The 26,588-nt window shown below is 37.4% G+C and overlaps 2 protein-coding genes across 2 annotated transcripts in view; one reads left to right on the top strand and one right to left on the bottom strand.

The window, feature by feature from the left end:
* The window catches only part of LOC134750944 (protein 4.1 homolog), a 117,893-nt gene extending 101,079 nt beyond the window's left edge, over window positions 1-16,814 (bottom strand). The window contains exon 1 of the mRNA XM_063686205.1: window positions 16,502-16,814. The gene's annotated coding sequence lies outside the window, so the exon portion shown is untranslated. The remainder of the gene's footprint in view (window positions 1-16,501) is intronic.
* A 410-nt stretch (window positions 16,815-17,224) lies between these two features.
* Window positions 17,225-26,381, top strand: LOC134750987 (vacuolar protein sorting-associated protein 28 homolog). The gene is made up of 7 exons (XM_063686290.1): window positions 17,225-17,386; window positions 17,461-17,521; window positions 17,683-17,878; window positions 18,637-18,738; window positions 20,462-20,596; window positions 21,880-22,020; window positions 24,426-26,381. Exons 1-6 carry the CDS (start codon window positions 17,380-17,382, stop codon window positions 22,009-22,011), a joined length of 633 nt encoding a protein of 210 aa, XP_063542360.1. The 5' UTR covers window positions 17,225-17,379; the 3' UTR covers window positions 22,012-22,020; window positions 24,426-26,381.
* Window positions 26,382-26,588: the final 207 nt, after the last annotated feature.

The raw sequence follows: 26,588 nt of genomic DNA, 5'->3' as shown, positions 1-26,588 counted from the left end.
ACTTTGTTGCAATGTTCGTTCCAATTAGGTTTAGGACAAAAGCATGAATTGAAGACTGGTGAGCATAAGATGAGAAGATTCACACACTAATACCGGAAACTAACACGGAATGACAGATTAAACAATTGACTTCCGAAAAAAAACTAGGTCAACTTATTTTTTTAGGGTCTTGTCCTAATGTGTAACATGGTCGAAACTTTAAAGTCTTTAGAGCACCTAGAGCCTTGAATCTTCTGGAGATGGAGACACTAGTTATTGTTTAGTTATTGTAGAGAAAAATGATACAATTACACGTTGACATTATCTAACTGCATCTTACTTTACTAACACAACATAAGCTAAGGAAAAATGAAATGTATGCCATAGTTTTACACTCAAGCGTAGGCGGGTAGTGGGCGACCCTTTTTATACTTATTATATTGACCAATTGACTTTTAGGTTAACGAAGACGGAGGGCACAGCCTTGAGATTCTAAATATAGCTTATTATAAATCATATGCCCTGTGTACCCTGTGGTTTATTAGTAGAGAATGCAATAGGCATAAAGTTATGCATAAATGGTGGTTTAGTTAAATTTTTATGAGTCCATGACACAACAATAATACAAAAACACCACAGAAGGTTATTTTATTTGCCCACTTTGTTTGCAAATACACCATTTATAGACGGAATTCGTGGCGTTTGCTTAAAGGAAACATTCTTCAAGTTTTCCTTTTCTTTATTAATCGAGAATATAAAGCAACTGCCTCTTGGCAAGTAAGAAGAGAGAAATGTAAATTAAATAGTAATGAAAACAATTTTAAACATGGGGAAATGCTGCCAGTGTCCTGGGAACCATGCCTCAGGTGACATTAGGTTTCATCGGAAATTGATTATGTAATCAATTGATTAATTAATTATGAATAACAATAAAAAGTAGTACGAGTATAATATAAAAAAGACAGAAAAAATAAAGAATAATTATGATTTTAAACACAATTCCTACTTTATTACGTCTTGCTGCCGTTTTATTGATTATTTATTACGCTTTCTTACTGCAGTTAACCTTATTATAAAATTTAATTAACATCTGACAAACAAAACTTCAGAAAATGAAGAATTACCCTCAGGTGTATTTTAAGGCCTTAATTGTAAAAAAACATTTGTCAGTGACTTACGAATCTTACGATTAAACATATTACCTAAATGTGGAAATCTAATGTAGAAATGTTTGAATAGGGCTTCAGTCTGTATTTCAAGGATGACCAGGTAGTAAAACCAATGTGCAACAGTGAACATAACCTTAACCGCGACCAGACGTTAACGGGATCGAATTAGCGATCAACGCAACGGTTCATCGAACCAGGTAATCTAGCTAAATACCTGCCGATCTAACTAGACCTATCATTTTATATAGCTTGAGCAATATTTATAATTAATTTTAAACGCTAGTTAAGACCTGAATATTAAGGGTCCTAGTACAGCCCCTTGTGGGACACCAAAATAGATTGTTAAAATACCTACCAGGAAGCTTAGTTCAGATTCTTGTGGCACAGATTTTTTTAAAGAGCATTACCTTGGGGAACCACGACTAGACGTTAACGGTATCGAATTAGAGATCAAACGGTTCATCGAACCAGGTAATCTAGCTTCTAGCTAAATGCCTGTCGGTCCAGGCGATGCCAGTCCTATCATTTTATAACTGAGGCTGCCATTGAGACATTTTTCAAATCGATATTGAGGAACGGTTGTTGCAAACCTATAATTCGATTGGAAACTCGTTTAAATAGTAGATGGAGTGTGTACTCCCTCTACCGGAAATTGTTTGTTTCAGCAAATCGCTATTTTTGCCATTCGCAATTTTTACCATTTTATTTTGTCTCAATAGCTTCTTTTCCCAAAGGCATTTCTAACCATTTGCATATTTTCCAATTATTTTTTTCTTCCAGTAGCTTATTTCCCTGTTACGTTTTCTAACCATTCGCATATTTTCCCATTTTTATTTTATTTTCCAGAAGCTTTTTTTTCCTGTTATGTTTTCTAACCATTTGCAATTTAGATATGTATTATTATTATAATATACGAGACACTTATTAAAAAATAACTTCTTTTTGTAAATCTGTAGCGTACAATAAAATAAGTCGGTGTTTTGACATAAATTGTAAGCTGTATAATTTTTAACACAATTTTCTTTTTACAAATACAAAATAATTTGCGGCAGTAAACAAAAAAAAACTAAAAATTCCATCACAAACATTTTGTTTACATATGACGTAATTATGTATATACATTAATTTGTTTACATCCACAACTAACAAAAACTGTTTCCTTTGTCATCTTCTATTTTTAATTTAAACCTCATACGGTCACGTCATAACGGCGACCTCTTTGCATTATGTCACTCTGGTGACTCAGAATGCAAATCAGTTCAGAAAACTGTTGTATTTATAAATGTGCTGCTATTTAATTTAATAACCTAAAAGTCACGCTCTTTTCATGTTTTGCATGCATATAAGACTGAATTATGTAGAGCTAGGAAGACTGGACAATCTCTTGTCAATATGAATTGGCTGTATTTGTATTACAAATTACAATTTATGAACAAGAAGACGAAACTACTTTTCAGGGAGGCAAAAGAGCTTATTGCATATATTTAAGTCAGAATCGTACTCAATTTTTATTCCTTTTTGCATCAACTCGTTCCGGCTTTAAAGTTCTTCCAATTAACGGACTGTTGTACTTCTTACAGTTTTACCATTCATCTTCTTGTTATAGTTTTTTTACCATTTCTAAAAATCGTAGCAAGCAGCTCAGCTACAATTACAGATGTAAGGTATCTCAACCTCAATCTTACTGAAGGCCACAAAAACATGCCCTTCTGTAAGGATTTCAATGAGTTGAAATTTCATGTAAGCAAAGAGCATTACCCTATCCAACTCCATTGCCTAGACCAAGGCGCCCACGTAAGTTGGAGGCGGTCTAAATTGACACTTCACATCCAATAGTAGGCCTTATCTCATTGTAACAACGCCTTAAACTTCCTTCGACGAAATTAACAATCGTCTAGTATTCTTCAATGAATAGAATACTTCCGATTCTAGTCATTCAAGAAATTTAGCCTGATAGGTCTTTATGTATAAAAATATTCTATCTTCCTTTGAAACGAGAGCAATGCAGAAGCCTCAGCCAAAATATTTCTTGTTATTTTCAAAACTACTCCAATATTTTGAAATTAAGTCCGAATTCGAAAGAAAAACGGCATAAATGTTAGAAAATAAATGGATAACTTTAAAACTTGCCTTATGCCAGGAAAACAGTATAATTGCGACTCGTGGGTAGAATAGCAAACCACAAAACAAGGAAAACATTAGCAATACCTACTTGCATGACATTGAAATTATTCTATATTTTATAGGACAAAGTCAGAATACCAAACATTTAAACGAGACGTGTCATACTCTAGCTAGCTATACTCGTGACAGAACCGCTTCTTTCAAATATTCAAATGCAATAGTATTTTTGCGTGCTTCATCAATTTAATCATGTAAGTATTTTATACCTATCGCGTCGAATGATTATCCCTACGACAGTTCATTTTTATTAGGGTTCCGTACCCAAAGGGTAAAAAGGGGACCCTATTACTAAGACTCCGCTGTCCGTCTGTCCATCTGTCACCAGGCTGTATCTCATGAACTGTGATAGCTAGACAGTTGAAATTTTCACAGATGATGTATTTCTGTTGCCGTTATAACAACAAATACTAAAAAGTACGGAACCCTCCTCGGCCCAAACACTTGGCCGGTTTTATGGAGTAGCTGTCACGTAAAATGTTTGTAGACATTTTTTGGAAATGTTACAGATTAATTTATTTAGAAATGTAACATTTAAGTAATAAAATACGGTAAAACACACATTTCTTCAATATTTTTTTTAATTAGATCCAACAAAGAGCGAGAAAGTTCTGAAGGTGAGAGGTATAGGTAGCTATTAAATGACCGCCAAATTATACATCCGCCTATAATATTGTCTTGAACTTCTCTTAAATTTGCAGAACTAAGCTGTATTTCTTAATGTCGTGAAGGTCGAAACTTCTTAAGCAGGATTTGTTGAAGTTATACAGTTCTGCGATGACCATATACGTATCTATTAACTGTATATGAAAAGGAAATGTCTCTTACATTGACAACGGCATTGCGGCACATAATTGGACGAGCCAAGCTTTATGAATTCGTTATAAGGGCTGATTCTAAAGGCAATGCTAAATATGTATAGCGTTGCGTTCCTATTCCGGTACTTTCCAACTAACTAGTAACAGAATTGATATCTATCTGACAATCTTTAGGGTTCCGTACCAAAAGGGTAAAAACGGGACTCTATTACTAAGACTCCACTGTCCGTCTGTCTGTCGGTCTGTCTGTCACCAGGCTGTATCTCATAAACCGATGGACAGTTGAAATTTTCACAGATGACGTATTTCTGTTGCCGTTATAATAACAAACTCCAAGGGTTTTACTTGTTTGTTTCTTGGGTCTTTCTTGTTTGTGTTAGATTTTCTAGATAAAGATTTGGCCTATTCCTTTACAACAAAATATATCGAAATATATTGGAAGTTAATTTAATAATTATTCGTATCACACATGTCTATTTCTTTACATGTGACTTGTGAGTTCACATTCAGAAACAAAACTATTAAAAAAACAATGACAGGACATTTATTATACCAACTCTTACTAGGCATAGATGATTTGTTTATTTTTCCTTTTTAAATATATTTACAGAGCATACAAATGGCCGGCCTGACATAACCTTACTTAACCAGTAACCTAACGCAACATTAAATCTTATGAGTGTTTATGTTAAACACTTCGTTAAACCTATTAAAATGCAAACTACTTTCCTACCACAACCCAACATTCTCAGGAATAAATACACACGCGATTATACTTCTTACTGGTGTAATTTTAAAACATAAAACTGCGGGAAAGTTCCTATGGACTTAGGACGTTCTGATTTTGCAGATATAAGCTTCGCATACTTTACCTACGCCATTTTAAAATGCACATTTTCTGAGTTAGTGGTTTTAAACATCATTACGGCCTCCGGATGAGAAGGACGCGTACGTACATACAAAGATAGATATAACTCCGTAATAGATGGATACAGTCTAAGGAAAAAACGTGCCTCGAAAACAAAGAAAATTTGATTTTCGTTCAGAGGGCGCTAGTAGTTTTGACCTACAGTCGTATAGATGGCGTTGACGGTTTCGTTTGTTATTTAACAATTTTAACGCATATCAGTGAAAGAACATGGGTCAAAATCATCAAAATAATTAACGCATATAAAAAAAATCATTTATCTATATTTAAATACATTTTATCGTATTTTTACAAATCTTCAATTTTAGTTTTAAAGTGTGTCGACAGATGGCAGTGAATTTACTGGGGTTACAAAATTTACTATGACAGTACCGCTCTAGTATAAGTTACTCTATGATAGTAGTCAACGTCAATAAGCGCTGGTGGCCTAGCGGTTCTTACCGCGTGCGACTTTCAATCTGGAGGTCGCCGGTTCAAACCCCGGCTGGTACCAATGAGTTTTTCGGAACTTATGTACGAAATATCATTTGATAACCGGCCAAGTGCGAGTCGGACTCGCGCACGAAGGGTTCCGTACCATTGCACAAAAAAAGGCAAAAAAATCACGTTTGTTGTATGGGAGCCCCACTTAAATATTTATTTTATTCTGTTTTTAGTATTTGTTGTTACAGCGGCAACAGAAATACATCATCTGTGAAAATTTAAACTGCCTAGCTATCACGATTCATGAGATACAGCCTGGTGACAGACGGACGGACTGTGGAGTCTTAGTAATAGTGTCCCGTTTTTACCCTTTGGGTACGGAACCCTAAGAATTCACCCTCCTATCGTCTTCAGCTGCGTAAATATAACACAAATAAAACTTCTACGCAGTCTCGCTTCTAAGGCAGTCTACGCATTAGGTGAGAGCCGCTCCTGTGAGTGAGCGAGACAGCGCTATGGGTTTTTATGTAGTCACCTGCAATAAATTACGGGGTGAATATACAGGTCATAGGTCACTGAGATAACTGAGCAACTTTTACTATGGGACCAACACAGCAATCGCGAAAAAAAATTGGCCGTTTCATACATTTTGGTTGTCTGGCCATGACCTTTTATATGGGTCTAAATTTTTTTTTGCGATTTCAGGGTAGGTCCTATAGTAAAAGTTGCTCAGTATGACCTATATATTCAGCCCGTAAATTATTGCAGGTGAATAAATAAACACCCTAACGTAGTCCAGGGCGCCCCAAGTCCCTTTCTAACAAAAGCTGTAAAAAGTGACATCCGCTTGTATTACAAGTTAAAAGCTTTTGAGAAACGGGCCGTAACTCGCACACCGCAGCGGGGCACGGATACGCATAACCAGCAGGGAGCAGTAATAGCATCTTAAACATGATAGCTAATAAGCTTGATTGTCCTTTGATGTGGAAACTGTGTCAAAGGACAAAATCTATGTTTATTATTAAGTACTAACGTAGGCTAGGATCAACTAACACTCATTGGACCATTTGTTGTCTTTAATGAAATAAATAAATAACCGCGTAACACAGAAGTTACGAAATTCTTAAACCAGATGGCGCAAAATTCAAAACCCAAAAGGTTTGCGTTATTAAAATGGACGCCATTTTGAACCCTTTATTAATGTATGATCCCAAACCGGTTCAAAACGAGTTACAATTTTAAATATAGGTATTCGTCCTTCCTTTACGTATCGATTTCAAAGGAAATATAAAGAATGCGAATGAATGAAATAAAATGTGTTCTTATCCTTCTGCTGACGACCTACGAATCATTTGTCTTTATCTGTCATTTTGACTTGTGTATTTGTGAAATAGTCCCACTGGGCTGAAGCCATAATTTTAAAAGAAGAAGAAGAAGAAGAAGATTTTGTAAGATACGGTTCATGGAGACTATATAAAGGAGCCAAATCTCTATGTATGAAAAGTGTCCATCAGAAAACAGTAATTAGGCGGCGCCACCATACACCGAAATACTACCAAAAACAACCTACGTAATTTGGTCGGGTTATTTGTTGCCTTATATGGTTCATGTTATACTAATGTCCCAGAGCCTAACTAGCGCCACCGGAGAGATTAGGAACTATTATTTACAACTGAAAGCTGGTCACTTTTGCAATAGTTCTGCCATAAGAGATTGTCGTCCTTTCTATACCGTCCATAATACAGTTAAAACATATTTTAAGAGTCCCCGAAGCTCGGCCGAATTGCACCTTCCCAAACAAACGTAGTTCCGCTCTCATTTTAAAACTACGTATTCGATTGTAATGAAACTTTGCACATACAATGACATAAGGTATGTCTAGGTCTGAAATTAGTTTATATAGCTCCAGTTTATAAAACAAACGAAAACAATTACAGTCATAGATATACCTTATCCTATTGTAAGTACAAAGTATCAGAGCAATCTAGCTAGTCGTTTTAAAATGAGAGCGGAACTACGTTTGTATGGAGAACCGAGCTTGCCGGGACCCTTAACTAAATCAGGCCCGGAAAGTTATATGAATAAGGGGGTAAGTCTGCAAATAAAAGAAATCAGGTCAAAGCTTCAACGAGTTCATATAATTTAACATCATATTAACAGAAAGTTTTAATGTCAAGGCGTGCAACTACTGAATGCAAGTCAATGACCTTGCAATTAAGGTCAATAAGAGAATAAGGAACGAGGTAATATGGAAAACAAGTCTAATCGTAAGTTTACATAAGAAATAAGGGCACCTGCGTTAAATAAGTTCTGAAAACCATTTACTATAAAAGTACTAATTCCACTTTCTTGAGGGATGATTTCCGTAATAAAAACCCATATCCTTTGTCGGGATAAAAAAAAAAATCCATAGCAAATCGGGAAGAGGAGGAGGTTTATACGTTCGCATTTTGTAATAATTAATATATAAGTAGGGACCCACGGAACACCATAAATGGTGCAGGCCGGGTACAAGCAGACCGAAAAAAGATGGCGGGACGACTTGGGACGCATTTTATCAGGATTGGCGGGAAAGTACAAACGACAGGGTTGAGTGGAGGAAACGAGGCCTTTGCCCAGCAACGGGACACTAAAGTAGACTATAAAAGACCGGCCAAGTGCGAGTCGGACTTGCGCACGAAGGGTTCCGTACCATTACGCAAAAAACGACAAGAAAATCACGTTTGTTGTATGGGAGCCCCCCTTAAATATTTATTTTATTCTGTTTTAGAATTAGTTGTTATAGCGGCAACAGAAATACATCTGTTAAAATTTCAACTGTTTAGCTATCACGGTTCATGAGATACAGCCTGGTGACAGACGGACAGACAGACAGCGGAGTCTTAGTAATAGAGTCCCGTTTTTACCATTCGGGTACGGAACCCTAAAAACAGTAGGAATGTTCCTCTAGCATGACTACCAAAAAAAGCATTAAAAAATTCTTTGCCAATCCGCGAAATCGTAACGTTAACGTGCTGTGCTGACTTTCAGCTTTTATTTATACTTAAAACATCAATATAACTAAAGGTATTTATTTGGATGATCTACTTTTATACATGTTTTTGGAATGCGTGCACAACGGAAGCGACAGTCAACGGTGAAATGTACAAACAAGTTGGAACTTTAATTGCTGAAGGCTCAACCGGGTAATGAACGGATGTACCTGTGGAACTAGTTCCCGTTGCGACAACATTGATGATTAATACGCTATTATACTGGTTAGTTGGAAAGGGACGCAGTTATATGTTAGAATAAGAGCTAAACGGAATAATTAACAATAACACATAAGTTGTTTGAACCAAATTGCCACTTAGTTTATAATGGCCCGGAGGTAGGTCAACTGAACAGGAACCTAACCAGCGTTTTGTTTACGTAGAGTAATGTAGTTAGGCATTCCGCCCAGCCGAACATGACCCCAGTAAAAGTTGCATGGTTTTAGAGTTATCGATGCTGGTAGGTACTGGAAAATTCTCAATTTTTTCTTCGGTAATAACTCGAAAACCGTGCAACTTTTACTGGGATCATGTTAGGCTGGTTAAGGTTCCTCTTGAGTTGACCTACCTCCGGTGTGAGTGTGACGTGGTACTTCTGGGACAGCCTGTATATTGTTATATTCTTACACTCTTTGTGCTTTTTATAGCGTATTTATAGCTACTTCTTTTAGGCAATATTTGCACAATGTTTCGTGAAAGCTATGCCGTGAATAACTAAAAAAGCGCGCTTTCCGCACAGATGACTCCTAATTAAAAAACTTGCGTAAATTGGGTGCTATGGCGTAAATGAGATTGGATAAACACCTTTAGCTTTACCACGAGTTTGACACTGACCTGACAGTGACAATTTGCTAGCGTCTGCGTAACTTACTTTCTATGCAATATGCATCTCTGTCGCACTAATATTATGCCTGTACGAGCGAGATGTATAGAAAGTAAGTTGCGCAGACGTTAGCGAATATGTCAAGTGTCAAACTCTGTTGGTAAACTTGTCATGCTAAAAGTGACTAATTCTAATTTGTCATATGGACGCCACTGTAGCTCAAACAGTCAATAGAATTAAGTATATCCATAGTAAATATTATAAATGCGAAAGTGTGTCTGTCTGTCTGTCTGGTACCTCTTCACGCTTAAACCGCTGAACCGATTTAGTTGAAATTTGGTATACAGATAGTTGGAGTCCCGGGGAAGGACATAGGATACTTTTTATCCCAGAACTCATCCCTCAAGGGGGTGAAAGGAGGGTGGACATTTGGAAGGGGATTCAATAACCGCGAAACCGATTTAGATGAAACTTGGTATGGGGATAGTTTGAGCTGTGGGAAAGGATAAAGAATAATTGTTATCCCCAAAATCATTCCTTAAGGGTGTAAAAAATGGGGTGGAAATTTATAGAGTGGACCAATTTGGGGGTGAAAAAAAGGATGGATTTAAAAGCAGATTTGTTTAAAAATTAAGGCACCCAAATTACTAATTCCACGCAGACGAAGTCGCGGGCAAAAGCTAGTACCTAAATAAAGCAAGTTTGTATGTTTCTATACAAAATCAATGTTTTCCAGAACTCAAGCGTAAACACTGGCATCGTTCATCAAAGCCAGACAATAATGACTCACCAGAAAACCTATTATGGCTTCATTGATGAAACTTTGTATTACGAGATACCGCCGTAAGTAGTACACGATTCTAGAACTAAATACTCATGTCATAAGGACCGAGTTTGTGTGCATAACTGCATACAATCATATAGGCCAATTCGAGTTTTCGTTATTCTGTTTCCGATATGATACTGATCTGTCGGTGTCAAAGTGACGTTTTTGATTGAAGAAATGTACCTTTTGATACTGACTGATCAGTATTATATCGAAAACTGATCGAATAGCTAAAACTTGAATTGGCCTGTTAGTTAAGATAAGATTAGTTATGTAAACATAAATATTGTTCTCAAGGTGATTGTAGTCATCTTTGAAACAATGATCTACTGTGGGAATGGGTTTGTAGGTTATCTCTATATTTGTAATGTTGCTCAATTTCGCTGCATTTTTGAGTTACATATTTCTTCTAGAGGAGTTTCTACGGACGAGCGAGAGCGAAGACTGATATTAATATCTTAGTCAGAAACTATTGACTCTAGAGATCGCTCTTTAGCGATAAGACCGCCTGATGTCTGCCTCTAGCTTTAATCGACTGTTTTTCTAGCTGTATCTTTTACTGAAGTGTGCCAATAAAGAGTATTCTGTCTTTCTATATGTCTTACAGGGAACAGTTCGCCTTTGTACCTAATTTGGGGCATTTTCTATGAAATGGAACCTTATTGTGGATGGCGCTTACGCCGCACAGCGCCGCGCGGAATTGTATTTATATCGGAGCATAAATAATGACGTAAGCGCCATCGACAATAAGGTCCCTTTTTATAGAAAATACCACAATTTATGTACATGTGAACCTATTTTTGTACTACCACTACTATCTATCTTGAGCGTATATAAGTAGATTTACTTTACACATTACTTTTTTTTAATATCGAACAAAATTATTCTGCTTGATATTTACTTGATTATTAGATAGGTAGAGCTTATAGGGAGCGTATAAGGAGACTTGCCCAGGGTTGTCTAACAGGTATTTCAACATTTTACACTACCTATAGTCCACTTACTATCCTCCCCTATCATTATCTAATGTGTGACAGGGATGGCATAATATTATCTAGTTCACTATACTCAAAGCGTCTTTTGTGGAGTCTAGAGGCCCTCGAGACCTTGTTAAGGGGTCCGCCAAAAAATAACCTAACGAGCATGCACGGCAAGTGACGTCACATTTGTCGACTGAATGAGACGACAGGAGCTCTGAAAAGAAACAAAAAACGAGTCTCGACGTCAAAATAAGTTTGAGAACTGCTGGTCTAGTGGAAATAAAAGAACATACACATGTACATATCAATTTAAAAAAGATTTTACAATTTTCTTTCCGGTATAAGGTAGCGAATTGCATGACTTAGGCAAAGCTCTGGTAGAAAAGTGAAGTATAAACATTTTGGGCCCAAAAAAGTGTTTCCATTTCTCCCAAGCTGTCGCTTTAAGTTCCATTCCACCACGCACTTCGCCCGTCAATTAGATTAGGTACAGTCGAGTGAGTGTTTTTTAGTGACCCTCGGCCACTTCGATATAATCTGATCTGCTTGCGACTGTACCAACATATACAGACATATAATTTAAATAGAGGTGACACCATCCATCACGAGCCAGTGACAATTAAAGCAACTTACGAACTCAAGATTAAGCCGAGTCGACCTTGGACGCCGTTTACTCTTCTGTATCTTGTAAGTTTTGTATCAGATACATATAAGAGACATAAGTATCTCGGTAACCGCCGGATTACACACGAACCTAGGCGCCGCCATACAATCGAATTTACGTTCTCATTTTTAAAACACTTCCAATTTGGTCCGTTTGGAGAATATTTAAAAACAAACAATTACTAAAGAATTTAAATACACTTTAACTAAAACAAAAATTGTACCATACAAATGCCATTATGCCACACAACTCACTGTAAAAAATTTAATAGAAATTCCTTCTATATATAAATTAGTAGAAAAGAAGCTCGGTTCTTTTATGAACATTTTTATGAGTATAATTTTTTACACGTCATATACAGCAGCTAGACAGCTGAAATTTTCACAGATAATGTATTTCTGTTGCCGCTATAACAACAAATACTAAAAACAGAATAAAATAAATATTGCTCGCGCTCCCATACAACAAAAGTGATTTTTTGCCGTTATTTGCGTAATGGTACGGAACCCTTCGTGCGCGAGTCCGACACGCACTGGGCCGGTTTTTTGTATATCATAATGGTGAGTAATAGAAAATATGGACCACCCAAGACATCTGGCATATCAGATATAAATATAGGAAGTTGTAAAATATAGGTTGATCTGTTGTTGTGGAATTTTTAATTGGTTCTTTGCTTATTTTCATAGCTTCGTTTTATGACAGATATTTGGAAGCACATCGGTAAAGACATAAAAATAGGATAGAATTGAGCTCATCTCATATATTACTCATTATATGGGCCATCACACACACACACACACACACACACACACACACACACACACACACACACACACACATATTAATAGATTGGAATATCTATGGGTCATAAATAAATTAACATTAAAATACTATAAGTTATGAATATTGTCTGAATATCTATGATTTCAGAAAGAATTGTCTTTAGCCAATAAAATATTATCATTAATTAACAATTTATATACAAATAATCTGTGTGCAAAACAGTCACCTGAATTTATTCATAAGAACTAATATACATTCAGATCATACATTAAAATGTGTGTCATGGCTCTATATAGTGTAGTGGTGACGACGAAACCAACGGAGCGGCAGCTGACGTTCACGAGGGTTCATCATACATAGCCGTTAACCACTACGAGTTTTCGCCCGGGAGGCGATTGGTCATGGAAATCTGTTACTGGCCCGTGGCACAGGGCGAACACGCTATACACCAAAAATCACTTGCGTTTCTATGTGTGAACGGCACGTGGCACGTCTGTACACGCGTCATAGTGTGAGTAAGTTGCTTAAAAATAGTACTGAGCGGCCGGCAAACGGCCGTCAATCTGCTGTCGCAGGGCAAGGTAATTCGAGTCAGGGCGGGGCGGTGCGTGGCCGTTCTGTATGATAATACTATTACTTATTCTGTGGTCTATTGCCGCATAAGTCGCATGTATGGGTTTGTTGAGCCTCTGGATTTGAGACCAGGCTACCAGCCTGGTACTTGCACACAGCTATGTGATACATACGCAAAAGCTATACAATGCCATTGGGAGGCCATATTAATAATTAATTACAGAAATACAGGTGTATTGTTTCCCTTTGATTTTTTTATTACTAATCATAAATCAAGTATTAATTGCTTTATATTCCAAGAAGCGACTAGAAAGTTCAAAGCAAATAAATTACACATTCATATACTTTTTCTGAATTCCATACTAGCAATTACTGTTGACATCTTTCTGAGTTACAATGTAAATCTGTGTACATTAATAAAGTAAAAAAATAAACTAGTTGTTAACATAAAACAACAATTTTCTAGCATGATGTCACCAGCTCACTAGCAACACTGGAGTCAGAATTGTCACTTATCTGTCTGGACGTTAAGTCATTGTTATTTTAGACATTGAATAATAAAAGGAAGTAAGGGATTATTTTATGTAGGTACCCAAGATAGACAAGAGGTATAAAACTTATCTTAAGCCTCTTTTGTATGTAGTTGACACAGAGGTGACATAGTGAGGGGCGCTTCCAGAAGCACTGGAACCTTTTACATTGCTCGCTAGGTTATGTATGATTGTTCTTGAGTGTGTTATATTTTATTTTATTTAAGCTTTATTTGTTCTACAGTCAGGTTATTATTATTTTTGTTTTTTTTTATTTTAACTTTGTTTTGGGGCTGACTGCAGATCCCGTCTGCTGGGTTAAAGCCTCCTCACTTTTTCTCCACTCATCCCTGTCTTGGGCTTTTGTGAGATGTGAGGGTCGTGGTCTAATTCTCCACAAGGTCCAGTCAGCTTGATTGTGTTATTATGTACTAGCTTTTGCCCGCGACTTCGTCTGCGTGGACTTAGTAACCCCAGCTAGAGTAAGAACAGGGCCTGGAGAAAGTCTTATAGCAATTATTCAATTTGAGCATATTATGCACACAAATTAGCAGACACTTTATTAATTATCTCAATTCCACCCCGCTTTTTACTTTCTTAAGGGATGATTTTCGGGATAAAAACTATCCTATGTCCTTCTCAGGGACTCAACCTATCTCTATGCCAAATTTCATCTAAATCGATTCAGCGGTTTAAGCGTGAAGAGGGAACACACAGACAGACTTTCGCATTTATAATATTAGTATGGATATATTAATTTAAGGTACATACCTACTAATACTAGCTAGCATTATGTTTCCGATATAAATTATTTGAATTGAATTAAATAGTTACAAAGATGCATCATAAATTACTAAACATGACCTTGACAATTGTTTACTTGTCAGGAAAAATAAAGAGTAGACAGAATTAATCTAACTTTTTAGTTAGGTGAATAATGACACTGAAAACCTTGTATCCTGCCTGGGGATCAGAACCGGTGTTTTGCTAATCTTAAAAAAAAAAACTTTTTTTATACTTCAAATGTAAGACTCAGTTGTGTTTTAGGTAACAACTTCGTATTATCAGATTGCCCAATTAGAAATGAAATCATTAACAAAGAACGAAAAAAAAAACCGTTGCCCATACAAAAAATAGCAGTATCCTACCTGGTACCGTGTCCTGTCTATTCGTGTCCTGTCTATTCGGACACTTCACACAGGTTATTTTATTACTAATTGTGCTGTAATTACGGCTAAGGAATGGAATGCGCTCCCGCCATCTGTATTCCCTGATCAATATGACCTCAGTCTCTTTAAAACAAGAGTGAATAGGCTGGTACTGAACCGGTGAGCTCCATCTTAGGCCCCGTCTTCACTTTCCATCAGGTGTGACTAGGGCCAATCGCCGATCAGTTTATTATAAAAAAAAAAAAAACTTTTTTTATGTCTAGCACTAGTTTGCAAGCAATTTGGGTGGTTAGAGTATAGCAAAAGCATTAAATAAACAGCTTAGTGTTGCGATTAGCCGAGAGTATGAGAGTAGGTACTTATAGGTATACATATATTAAATATTTACAGCAGGTTGGTGTCTTGTTAAAAACTGTACATTTCTTAAACAAAGCAATGTATGATGACTGATAATTATACTTGTAAATGATATTTTTTATTTTTTTTTATTTATTGAGAAACAAACAGTCTTAAAGTAAACATAAGCAACTTAGCTAATAGCTACAAATTGATTTTTTATAGACCTATAGTTTCCTAATTCACATATCGAGGTACAATTAAAAAGTAATGATAAATAGTGCAAACTTGTAGTACCTAGTAGTTGTACATAATCAAAACAATACTATACCAACTAATACAATATCATATAAATGTATAAACAAGAGAAAAGACTTATACTTACACTTTTCACTTACTTAGACTTAAATTACTAAGATTACAAGTAATATCATGATTTAGATTAAAGTTTATATTTTAGCAATCAATCAATTGAGATTGGCTTTATTTAGAGATTTGATTACATTTCATATAGTATCTAAAAAAATGCCATTCATGTTGTTTGAATGTATTAATGGAAACTTATAAGAATTGTTTTTATAAGTCCGGTACAATAAACAAATTTTGAATTATAAACTGTAATAGATGTCATATATTAGGTGTAGTCGTGTGACTACTTATAAACACAAATCAAAAATATTTAATAAAATAATTTGATTTGTTCCCAAAGTTGAAATTTTGAATTAGTTTTTTTTTTATTGTTAACAAAATCTAACATTTGTAACTAGGTACTGTGCTGTGCAAAAATAGTCTGCAAAGTATTTTCGTTACTATTAAGATCTATGAAACAACTCTCTCTAAGTAATTTGGTAAAATTTAATGTATCATGACTAAATCCAACCATTTAACTTAACAACTGCTCAAAAAAACTCCGCAAATTCAGCACGCGACAAAAGCCACACGATAACAATTTCGTGACAAAAACTGACCATAAAAGCGTTGCCTTCGGACCAGCCTACGTGCCAAACTACCTGTGTGGATGTACTCAAAGAAATCTAGGACAACCGGCACCGCGCCCTACACGCTCGGTCCCAGTACATTCCAATAAGAATAAAACTATTTAGACTATTTACTACCTACTATACAAATTTTAATACTATAGTAACGTCATATTACGTGTTTTACACTTACAATAGTTTTTAATTAAAAATTTGCCCAAAATATGTATGAAAACTTAACATTTTCAGTCAGATAAGAACTGCTAAATCAAGAATGTTAAGTTTACAATCGTAATTCAAAAATACTGACCTGATAATCAACAAGATCCCATTAAACGGCAAGTGCGAAGCCCGAGCACCGCTATGTTAACTCACAATACTCCGGTTTTAGCACGTAAACACTTCAGTTTCAACAAAATAAAGACAGAACTGGTAAATACAACACCAACCACGAATCCACCTTTACAAACGCAGTTTCACAACGCACTTTTGAGGTCCAACAATCAGATTGTTACTTGAACAATTTCGTACACGAGTTATTCACCGTTTTTATTCATAGCAAGGTGAAATCGTTTGAGACGAATGGCAGTTGCCGAAGATACTACGGGCGCGGGCGGCAGGGTCTGCGCGCGTCATCCGCCATATTGGACAATTACGTCATCTTGCCAGTATGCCAGTGTTGCCATGCTGTAAACGACCGAACCTGAAGCCACCTCCACACTCGTGCGAGAATCGCGGCGCGAAGCCGCGAACGCGAGTGTGGAGTCAAGTTCGCTAATCAGTGAAATCAACTCCACACTCGCGTTCGTGGCTTCGCGCCGCGTAGTCTGGAGCGAGCTTTTAGTTCCGCAGGCCTCAATACAAGAACGTTTCGCACGCTGCATTTTTTAGCTGGAAATAATTTTATTGCAACAGCAAAATTTAACGACATCACCATGGAGACTAGACTAGACTATACCATCCATAGACATCACTATCAGATTAGTTACCAATCTTTTCATTCGTTCAATTTTACGTCAAAAGTGTCAAAACTCGATTAAAGTAAAGGGCGAAAGGATTTGTCATCGTCTTAGTAAAATAAAATAAATATGTTTTCTATTTATTCGCGTTAAAATTAGTGCGTGTTCCACTCAATTATTACCTTTCTAAGCTTGCCTTACGTTTAATCATCACCGGAATACGTTTACAATGCAAGGTTTGTACTTTTCTTCGTGATCTCATGTTTATCCTTTGTGTTTCCCAATTATCAGCAGTTTACCACTTTTTCAGACACAAGACCTGAGTTATACGAAGAAGTTAAGCTCTATCGCAATGCCAGAGAGCGTGAAAAGTAAGTATTTTACCTGAAAACCTCTTATATTCTCAAACTAACGAATTATAATCAATATTTGTCTATTGCTTCCAATTATCAATTTTTAGCTCATTTACTAGCTTTATAGCCTTGTTTAAGACTTTAGTCATTTATAAAAATGTTTATGCTATTTTTATCAGGCATGATAACATGGCAGAATTGTATGCTGTAGTTAGTACACTTCAGCATCTCGAGAAAGCATATATGAGGGACTTGGTGCTGGCTCCAGAATATACTGCGGCGTGTAGCCGCCTGCTTGTGCAATACAAGGTCGCGTTCAAGCAAGTGCAAGGCACGGAGTTCCCTAATATTGAGGCCTTCATTACTAAGTTCAGAGTAAGTCCACCCCAGTGTTTGATATACCTTTACATTTTCATTAAAAGGTTCCTGGTCAGTTATTCAATATTTGCTTCAATACTGATGTTAATAACTTCAAAGATGTTAAATAAAATTTATTTATAATGGTGTAACTACCAAAAAATGTGAGGTTTCGAATTTAAACTGTTGTGAGACATACTAACATTAAAATAATTATTAAACATGTCGTGCGAGTCACTAAAACATGTGAATCTAAACTGTAATAATTATTTTAATTTGAGGTTTGGCAATATTACTGACCTATTTTAGTAGTTAACAAGATAAGATCAATATTTCATCACTTTAACGCCCAATAATTTGTAACTGTATTTTTTTTAATACCACTAGAAACAATGAGTCATTTTTGTTTTATAAACCTAGAACAACAGATATATTATAGCTCTCATGTTAAATGACAGTTAATTTTTATATGGCTGTCATGTAAAATGATTGTACACATTTATTGAAATTTTAGCACATTAATATATTTAGTAATGGGGTGAAAAGTGCTTTTATTAACACAACATTAACAAAACAGGAATAAAAACTAAATGTAATGTAACATTTAAGTAATAGAAATAGTTAAAACATATTTAAACTGTCACATTTTGTGTTTTTTTTTCCTATCTGGCTTTTACTCCCTGCAATTTTACAATGTTGGTTTTTGACTTTCACATGTGAGGAGAATGTTCGGTATACATTTTGTGTTGACTCAGATATTTTGTAAATATTTCCAGTTAGACTGCCCGGCTGCGCTGGAGCGGATAAGAGAGAACAAACCCAACCTGATCAAGGATGACAAGGGCAACACCAACAAATACATTGCTGAGATTGTTTCAGTGAGTATCAAACATAGACATAGTATATACAAGTAGTTATAGACATGCCACCAAGCGACCGGGGGTAAGAGAAAGAATATTCATATAAAATTTGGGCAGCATAGGATTTTTCTCTTTCACTCTTATAAATTTCGTTATTTCGCCATCACCTCCTACCTATGATGCCACCCGGTCGGGGATAGGGACAAAGCATGGCACTATATTCTCTTTCCTCTTATAGCAATCGCAATAAGACTATATTTCTCTATCAAAGACTGGCCCTTGGTATCAAACAAGAGTGCCTGAGTCACCCTTTGACCTTTTCGCCGCCATCGACTTTATTTAAGCCAGTACATTTCGTGCCCCACACTCCACAACTTCATATGTTGTACTTGTTTACAATTTTTGACATCGCTTTGATGAAACTTTATTACTTCATGGCGGCGAAAATGTTAAATTCTAGTATGGTATTTAAATTAACCAAACATGTATTTTTCTGGTAGTTATAAGCCTTTTCCACAATGAGCCATCCATGAACCATTATTATTATTATTTGTATCTCCGTTATAAACTCTCGGGTTTTCAGGCCCGGTCATTTATAAGGCGTGCGTGGGGATATAGATCCAACACGTAGATGCCGTTTGGAGAGTTTTGATGTCATGTAGAACGCCTGCTGGAACCCATTCACGGGTACATAAATAGATACCCGTAAACCGGTTTCAGCAGGCATTGGGAGCTATTATAGAAAAGTGGAAAGAGTCCTGGTCTATGGCTTAAATTTGGGTGGAATATAAGACTGGGCTATTGCTAAGAGTTTCGGACACCTGCCATAACATTGTGCTATACAGTGCTATCGAGGCAGGCGGTGACTCGCCACTCGTTAGATGGGCACCTGATGCGCCATCGTAAAGACGGCCAGGCGCAACACCGGCGTGGGCGGCTCAGGGGTGTCGAGAGGTGTGCTGCGCTTTCTCCGAAGTTACTCGCGGCGTTATGCCCTTTAACACTTCCACCCCTGGAGCATATAGTTCTTACGACTCCCCTCTGGACGGCCAATGAAGGCAAGCCAGAGCTGAGAGTCCTACGGGTCCCCTTGGGGTCTACTCCGACCGACGAAGACACACCGGAGACGGAGCCCGACTCTCTGGAGCACTCGGGCCCGTGGGGTCGTCACTCCCCAACAGCTCGCCACAAGCTGCCCTGCGGGCTTATTATTATTATTATTATTTTTATTCATTACATTTCACGGCATAACAGTGATCCAAAGCACTGTGAAACCAATAGACATTTCATACACATAGTACACAAATCAAAATTAACATATAACAGAAGAAGGCCGTTCATTCCTCGTCTCGCAGAACCTCAAGCATTCATAACACACGATATAACCATGATAATATAATGTGGTACAATAGTTTTTCTTCTATTACTATTACAATAGTTCTTCCAAGAAACTGTGCTGCTATTGTCACCTGGCTGAGGGCTGACAGAAAAACAACAATAAATGTAACGTTTTCACCCAAGAGGTACCACATTGTCGGTTGTCGATAAGGTTGATTTCAAATAGAAGCTATATGGAAATAGCGCCTTATCCGTTTTGGTTGAAAATGGCACTAATAGTTGATTCACCTCTAAAGTATAAAACAAATGTTTAAGTATACAAAATTAATCCCGGAACCAGTATATCCCTATTCTTAAGACTGGGAGCATTCCCTAATATTAATAAACTGTTGTATGTTTCCAGCTATTCATCACCCTGATGGACAAGCTCCGTCTGGAGTTCCGTGCCATGGACATGATCCAGCCCGAGCTCCGGGACTTGCGGGACACCATGGACCGTCTCATGATGCTGCCCGAGGACTTTGAAGGGAAATTGAAGGTTAGTAATGTCAGCCACTCTGTTAAAGTGCCTCTGATGAGCTCCGTCTAGAGTTCCGTGCCATGGACATGATCCAGCCTGAGCAGCCTGAGCCTGCGGGACATCATGGACCGTCTCATGATGCTGCCTGAGGACTTTGAAGGGAAATTGAAGGTTAGTAATGTCAGCCACTCTGTTAAAGTGCCTCTGATGCGCTCCGTCTAGAGTTCCGTGCCATGGACATGATCCAGCCTGAGCAGCCTGAGCCTGCGGGACATCATGGACCGTCTCATGATGCTGCCTGAGGACTTTGAAGGGAAATTGAAGGTTAGTGAATAATAATACACGAGTTGACGGCTATTCTGTAAGCTTTGGTACCTCAGATAGTTTGAGTTGGTGTGCCGGAGCCACGCCAGAACTGAGAGGTGAAATCTCGTTCTGATTGGTGAACTTTTTCTTTTTCACCTATGAAACAAGTGACGATCTAAGAACGGAACTAGTGACGAATTAAGAAAACAAATTATATTTAATTGTTAATTTCTATTAGGCCCACTTGCACCATTCCACTAACCCGGCGTTAACCGGTTAAACATATAGTTACCAGTACAATGGTTACCAGTACAATTTGACACTGGGTTAACAGTTTAACCGCTTAACCCCGGGTTAGGGGGATGGTGCAAGTAGCGCTTAGGGAGATTATTTACTAATCCATCCATCAGCCTGTAATTTGCTAATTCCACATTTGGAAACAACTACCGTCATCATACTGCCCTGGCCGGTTTCGACCACGGCGACTGTTGCACTGATTAATGAGAGCGACGTTCGTGATTCGTGAGCTTTCAGGTGGCTGATATAACCGACTTTAGCAGCAAATGTACTTCCACACTCACTGCAAGTCAGCAACCCTTCAACAAAGTTGTATTTGATGACTGCAGGTGGTCGGGCCTTTAACTCGTCACGCTTTGCGTCGAGTTCCACTCGCCTCTGCTCTTCGAAGGCTTTCGCTTCTGTCCTCACTGTCACCAACCGAGCGTTTCTTTTTTTTTGCCATTTTTTTTATGTGACGTTTTTTGCCACTTTTGTGTTGTTTCTAGTCAGGATCGCGAGCCCTTTTAATGCAAAATTAATGAAAATGGCATTTTTTTAAAGAAATGCTCACCCACCACTACCATACTATTGACGAAGTGACAATGTTGACAATATGATCCTCATATTTTTTATGTATGACAACATTTCGAGCAGACCTGTCAAAGTTCAATTCTTATTGGCGATCAAAGTTAATGCAGTAACATTAAAACTTTCAGGTCGAAGAATGGCTGGACAAGCTATCAGAGATGTCGGCCTCCGACGAGCTGTCCGAGGCCCAGGGGAGACAGCTCATCTTCGACCTGGAGACCTCCTACCAGGCCTTCAACAAGTTCCTGCATAAGGACTGAAACTACCATGTAAGTTATAGTATGAATGGCTGGACAAGCTGTCAGAGATGTCGGCCTCCGACAAGCCTCAGTACATCAGTTTTGTTACCAAAACGACTATTATTTTCGTAGTTGACATCAGTCGGAATTATCAGTACTGCTACTTGACAATAGATGTCGCGACAAACGGAAAGTTAATGCTCAACGATTTTCAGCTAATATTATAACCGGAACTCTATTTTCAACTCCTTCTGCTTATAATATTAGTTGTAAATAGGGAATATTACGCGAAACTCTCGCAAGGGCGCCACTACCACAATCTGAGGGTCTATCGTGAAACAAGAAATTTTCTTTATCTAACATCTCTGTCACTCTTGCATATTCGAGCGATAAAGAGGCAGATAGCGAATTTTCGGATTAGCGTTTCCCGGTAGGTCCTCTGTAAACAAACCGCCTTGATGCATCAATGTCATAATATTTTATTATCTCTGAAAACTTGTCAAAAACCTATTAAAGGTACAGTATGTATAACTTACTCTATGGTTTACTAAAAAGGCTAGACCTGCACTCTGGTGGCAGAACATTGCAGTAATATCCCCTATTGTTGTGCAATACACTTTTCGTCAGTCGCGACACAAGTGACATCTAGTGTCGAGTAGCAGTACTGATAATACCGCTACTTGACGCTACATGTCGACTACGAAAATAATAGTCTTTTTGGTAACAAAACTGATGTATGCAGTGAGCACTCTATGCTTACTTAAGTCTCTTTGGTTTAACCAAAATGAACTTCAAATTGGTTAAAAATAAATTCTATAATGTAATTATGGCCCAATTTATAGACGTTAGTCAGAATAGACAATGAAGGGTGAAAATCAAATCGTAAAGAAGTAAATAAGTTAATAATATCTCTCACTTTTCTTTTCTCAAATTTTACCACGAATTATTATTAAAAGACATCTCTGATCTGTATTTTTAGCGCATTCATTCTATTTTATTTCGAAAAATTAAATAATCCTTAGATCGTCGTGTATCTATTTTCATCACAATGGGGTTGGCCGGTCGAAATGTTTAGCAGATGGCGCCAGCAGGAGCTTGCCCTGTTTGTTTTTTTAATGCCCTGGATGCCAACCCTTTAAGCCAAATCTCATAGAAAGAGGGGCAAGCTAGATGGCGCTATCTCTGCAAACCTTTGACAGTTGCCAACCCCATTGGATCATTAACAAAAAAGTTTGCAATGGCGTTTTTTTAATTTATTTTTTATATATTTGGAGATACAACAGCTGTGATAAAACTCACAGTTAATGAATTGTGGACTTTTTTTAATTTTGTCAAATCTAAATTGAAACTTATACGATTTTGACGTGTCTATTTATTGAAAAACACTTTTGAAAAATAAGTCACAGCAAATATGTAATGACAAACAGTCCAGTTAGGTAGGTCCAACTTCGAGAAAGAGGTCACTCGTCGAATCCGACTCGGTTGGGCAGCGTTCGGGAAGCTCCACAGTATTTTTCGTCCAAATTGCCGCAGTGTCTTAAGTCAAAAGTTTTTGACCAGTGTGTGTTGCCAGTGATGACATACGGATCTGAGACGTGGGCGCTAACGATGGGCCTCATAAGAAGGCTCAAGGTCACGCAAAGGGCAATGGAGAGAGCTATGCTCGGGGTTTCTCTGCGTGATAGAGTCAGAAATGATGATATCCGCAGTAGAACTAGGGTCACCGACATAGCTCGCAGAATTGCAAACCTTAAGTGGCAGTGGGCGGGGCACATTGCTCGCAGAACTGATGGCCGGTGGGGCCGGAAGGGTCTGGAGTGGCGTCCGCGTACCGGAAGACGAACTGCCGGTAGGCCTCCAACGAGATGGAGCGACGACCTGGTGAAGGTCGCGGGAATTCGGTGGTTGCGAGCGGCACAGGATCGGTCGGAGTGGCGAGCCTTGGGGGAGGCCTATGTCCAGCAGTGGACGTCTATCGGCTGACATGATGATGATGATGATGAAATATGTAATAATTATATAGCATATATGTTCATTTACATTCTTTTGGTTTCATAAGTATTAGTTACTATATTTTTAAAGCGTTTTTCAATAAAAAGACACGCCAAGATCGTGTTGTCTTCGCTAAATCCTAAAAAAAAAACCGACCAAGTGCGAGTCGGACTCGCGCACCGAGGGTTCCGTACTTTTTAGTATTTGTTGTTATAGCGGCAACATAAATACATCATCTGTAAAAATTTCAACTGTCTAGCTATCACTGTTCATGAGATACAGCCTGGTGAAAGCCAGACGGACAGTGGAGTCTTAGTAATAGGGTCCCGTCTCTACCCTTTGGGTACGGATCCCTAAAAAGGGGTTAAACATCCCACTGCCTCCTCTCGCTGTTCAAGAGGGGTTGGGCAACAGTACAGAAACATGATTATTTTTTGTTCCAGGTATCCCACGGAGCTCAAAAGTGTTGTGTATCTCATACCCATGTAGCTTCACTGTATCTATTACTTATAATTATTATACATATACACTGTTATTAGGCAACAATCGTGCAATCAAAAAATCCTTATTTTAAATAATAAGTTTTTAAATTACACTACATAATATAATACTTGTTTGCTAAAAGCATTAGAAAAAGGGTAAACAATCTTGACGTGTCTTCTTGTTGAAAAATAATTCACAGCGAATATGTAACAAATATATAGCATATATAATACTAGCGACCCGCCCCGGCTACGCACGGGTAGTTCAACTAATTTACACAAAACCTTTACAAATTATACAAATAAACCTTCCTCTTGAATCACTCTATCTATTAAAAAAAATCCGTTGCGTAGTTTTAAAGATCTAAGCATACATAGGGACAGACATACAGGTCAGCGGAAAGCGACTTTGTTTTATACTTTTAGTGATGATCATTTACATTTAACAATAAGAATAAGAAAAAAAATATTGCCACACAAAAAAAAAGAGAGATTACAGGAGTATATTTACAAATAACATTAACAATTGGCATGCGCGACAAAAGGAAAGGGCTCAGCATATGCTGCGCCAGCCATTTCATTAAGAATTGACCGCACAGCGCTGATTAGCTGAGCTTGATTTATTTGGTTTCATAAGTATTAGTTACTATTTTTTATATGCATTTTTCAATAAAACTACACGTCAAGATTGTTCACCCTTTTTCTTGTGCTAAAAAACGTTTTAGAATGTTTGAAGATTTAAAGTGAAGTGTATTAACAAAATTACTAGTGCATTCTCTGCCATTTAACCCTTTAAATGAAGTGTTTTAAAAATAGCAAAATAAAGACTTGGCTTAAAGGACTCGCATCCAGGCCATAAATGTAAAAAAAAAAAAAAGTAGCCCATGTCACCCAAGGACAAATCAAATGACATCTCAGTCATTCATCAAAATCTACTCAGTAGAAAACGTTATACAAAGACTGCAACTCTTTCTATCGTGTTAAAAAAAAACAATCAACAAGAAAAATGCTTCAAGTCTAAATGTAATTTTTTGGCATATGCAAAATTTTAAGGAGTGCTCCTGAAGTGCTGTGTTAGACCACAGAATAAATAATATTACTACCGTACAGAAAGTTTGACAGTGGTTCAGGGTCGAATCATGATGTCCCTTTCTAATGTATGGCACTATCCCTTTCGGCTATTTAGGGTTGTCAAAATTCAGGTCATTATCTTATCTGTGGTCGTGCACGCAAAGGGACGTCAAGTTGTGTCAACCCTAATAATTGCTCGGAGCAATGCTGAGCCGGGGACTTCCGGTTCGAGCGCCATCTTGATAGTTAGCATCGTGATTAATTACTTTGTTTTTTGCTTATTAATATTGTTTAAAGTGTAATATCGATAGCTTATTATACAGTAAACTAATGTGGTAGTGTGCAGTGAATGGAGAATTAATTTTGAAGCGCGTTTAACCACCATCTTGGAGTCAACGGCCGGTAGTCCACGTGCTTCTTGTAAAGTCTAGCTATCGATTTACAAGAGCTAACAAATCACCGTACACTGTCTTGTACAACCGTACAATTTTTGTCGTTTGTAAACCTCTCAATACCTTGATACTGGCGAAATAGTCCCACTGGGCTGAAGCCATAATTTTAAAAGAAGAAGAAGAAGAAGAATGCTGAGCCGAACGGAGCCGAGTTTGCCCGAAGCTAGGAGTTTCGCACCCCTGGTTGGACACAAATTTACATTGTTTTATTTTTTAATTTAAACGTAATTTGCCCTAAGCTAATTGTTAAGCATTTTATCATATCGATTAGTGATTTATGAATGTATACAGATATTAAATACTTCAGTTATGTATTCAAATACCTTATACTATATCGACAATACCATGTGTTTATAAGATACTTAAGTCATTTTTAATTAAAATTTGTAAAACTTATAGTTTTTTGTTTTAGTAGCTAATAAAAGAAATGTTTCATTGTCTATACAGAAGTAGTAGTGATCACTTTATTGTAGACAAGACAGTTTTACATAACATTTACAGAAATAGTTATAAAGTCGAACTTATCCCTATAAGGGATCTCTCCATGCTAACCTTCGAGTAGATGAGGGTAATTTCCTAATAATGACGGTAATAAGTGCAG

Source organism: Cydia strobilella, chromosome 21 (assembly GCF_947568885.1).
Source record: "Cydia strobilella chromosome 21, ilCydStro3.1, whole genome shotgun sequence".
Taxonomy (NCBI): domain Eukaryota; kingdom Metazoa; phylum Arthropoda; class Insecta; order Lepidoptera; family Tortricidae; genus Cydia; species Cydia strobilella.
The sequence above is the reverse complement of the archived record's forward strand: the minus strand, read 5'-3'. Positions and strand labels throughout refer to the sequence as shown.

Coding starts and splice junctions, on each gene's coding strand:
- LOC134750987 (XM_063686290.1), top strand. Junction 17,522..17,682: donor AATGCCAGAGAGCGTGAAAA/GTAAGTATTTTA, acceptor TATTTTTATCAG/GCATGATAACATGGCAGAAT. Junction 20,597..21,879: donor ACTTTGAAGGGAAATTGAAG/GTTAGTAATGTC, acceptor TAAAACTTTCAG/GTCGAAGAATGGCTGGACAA.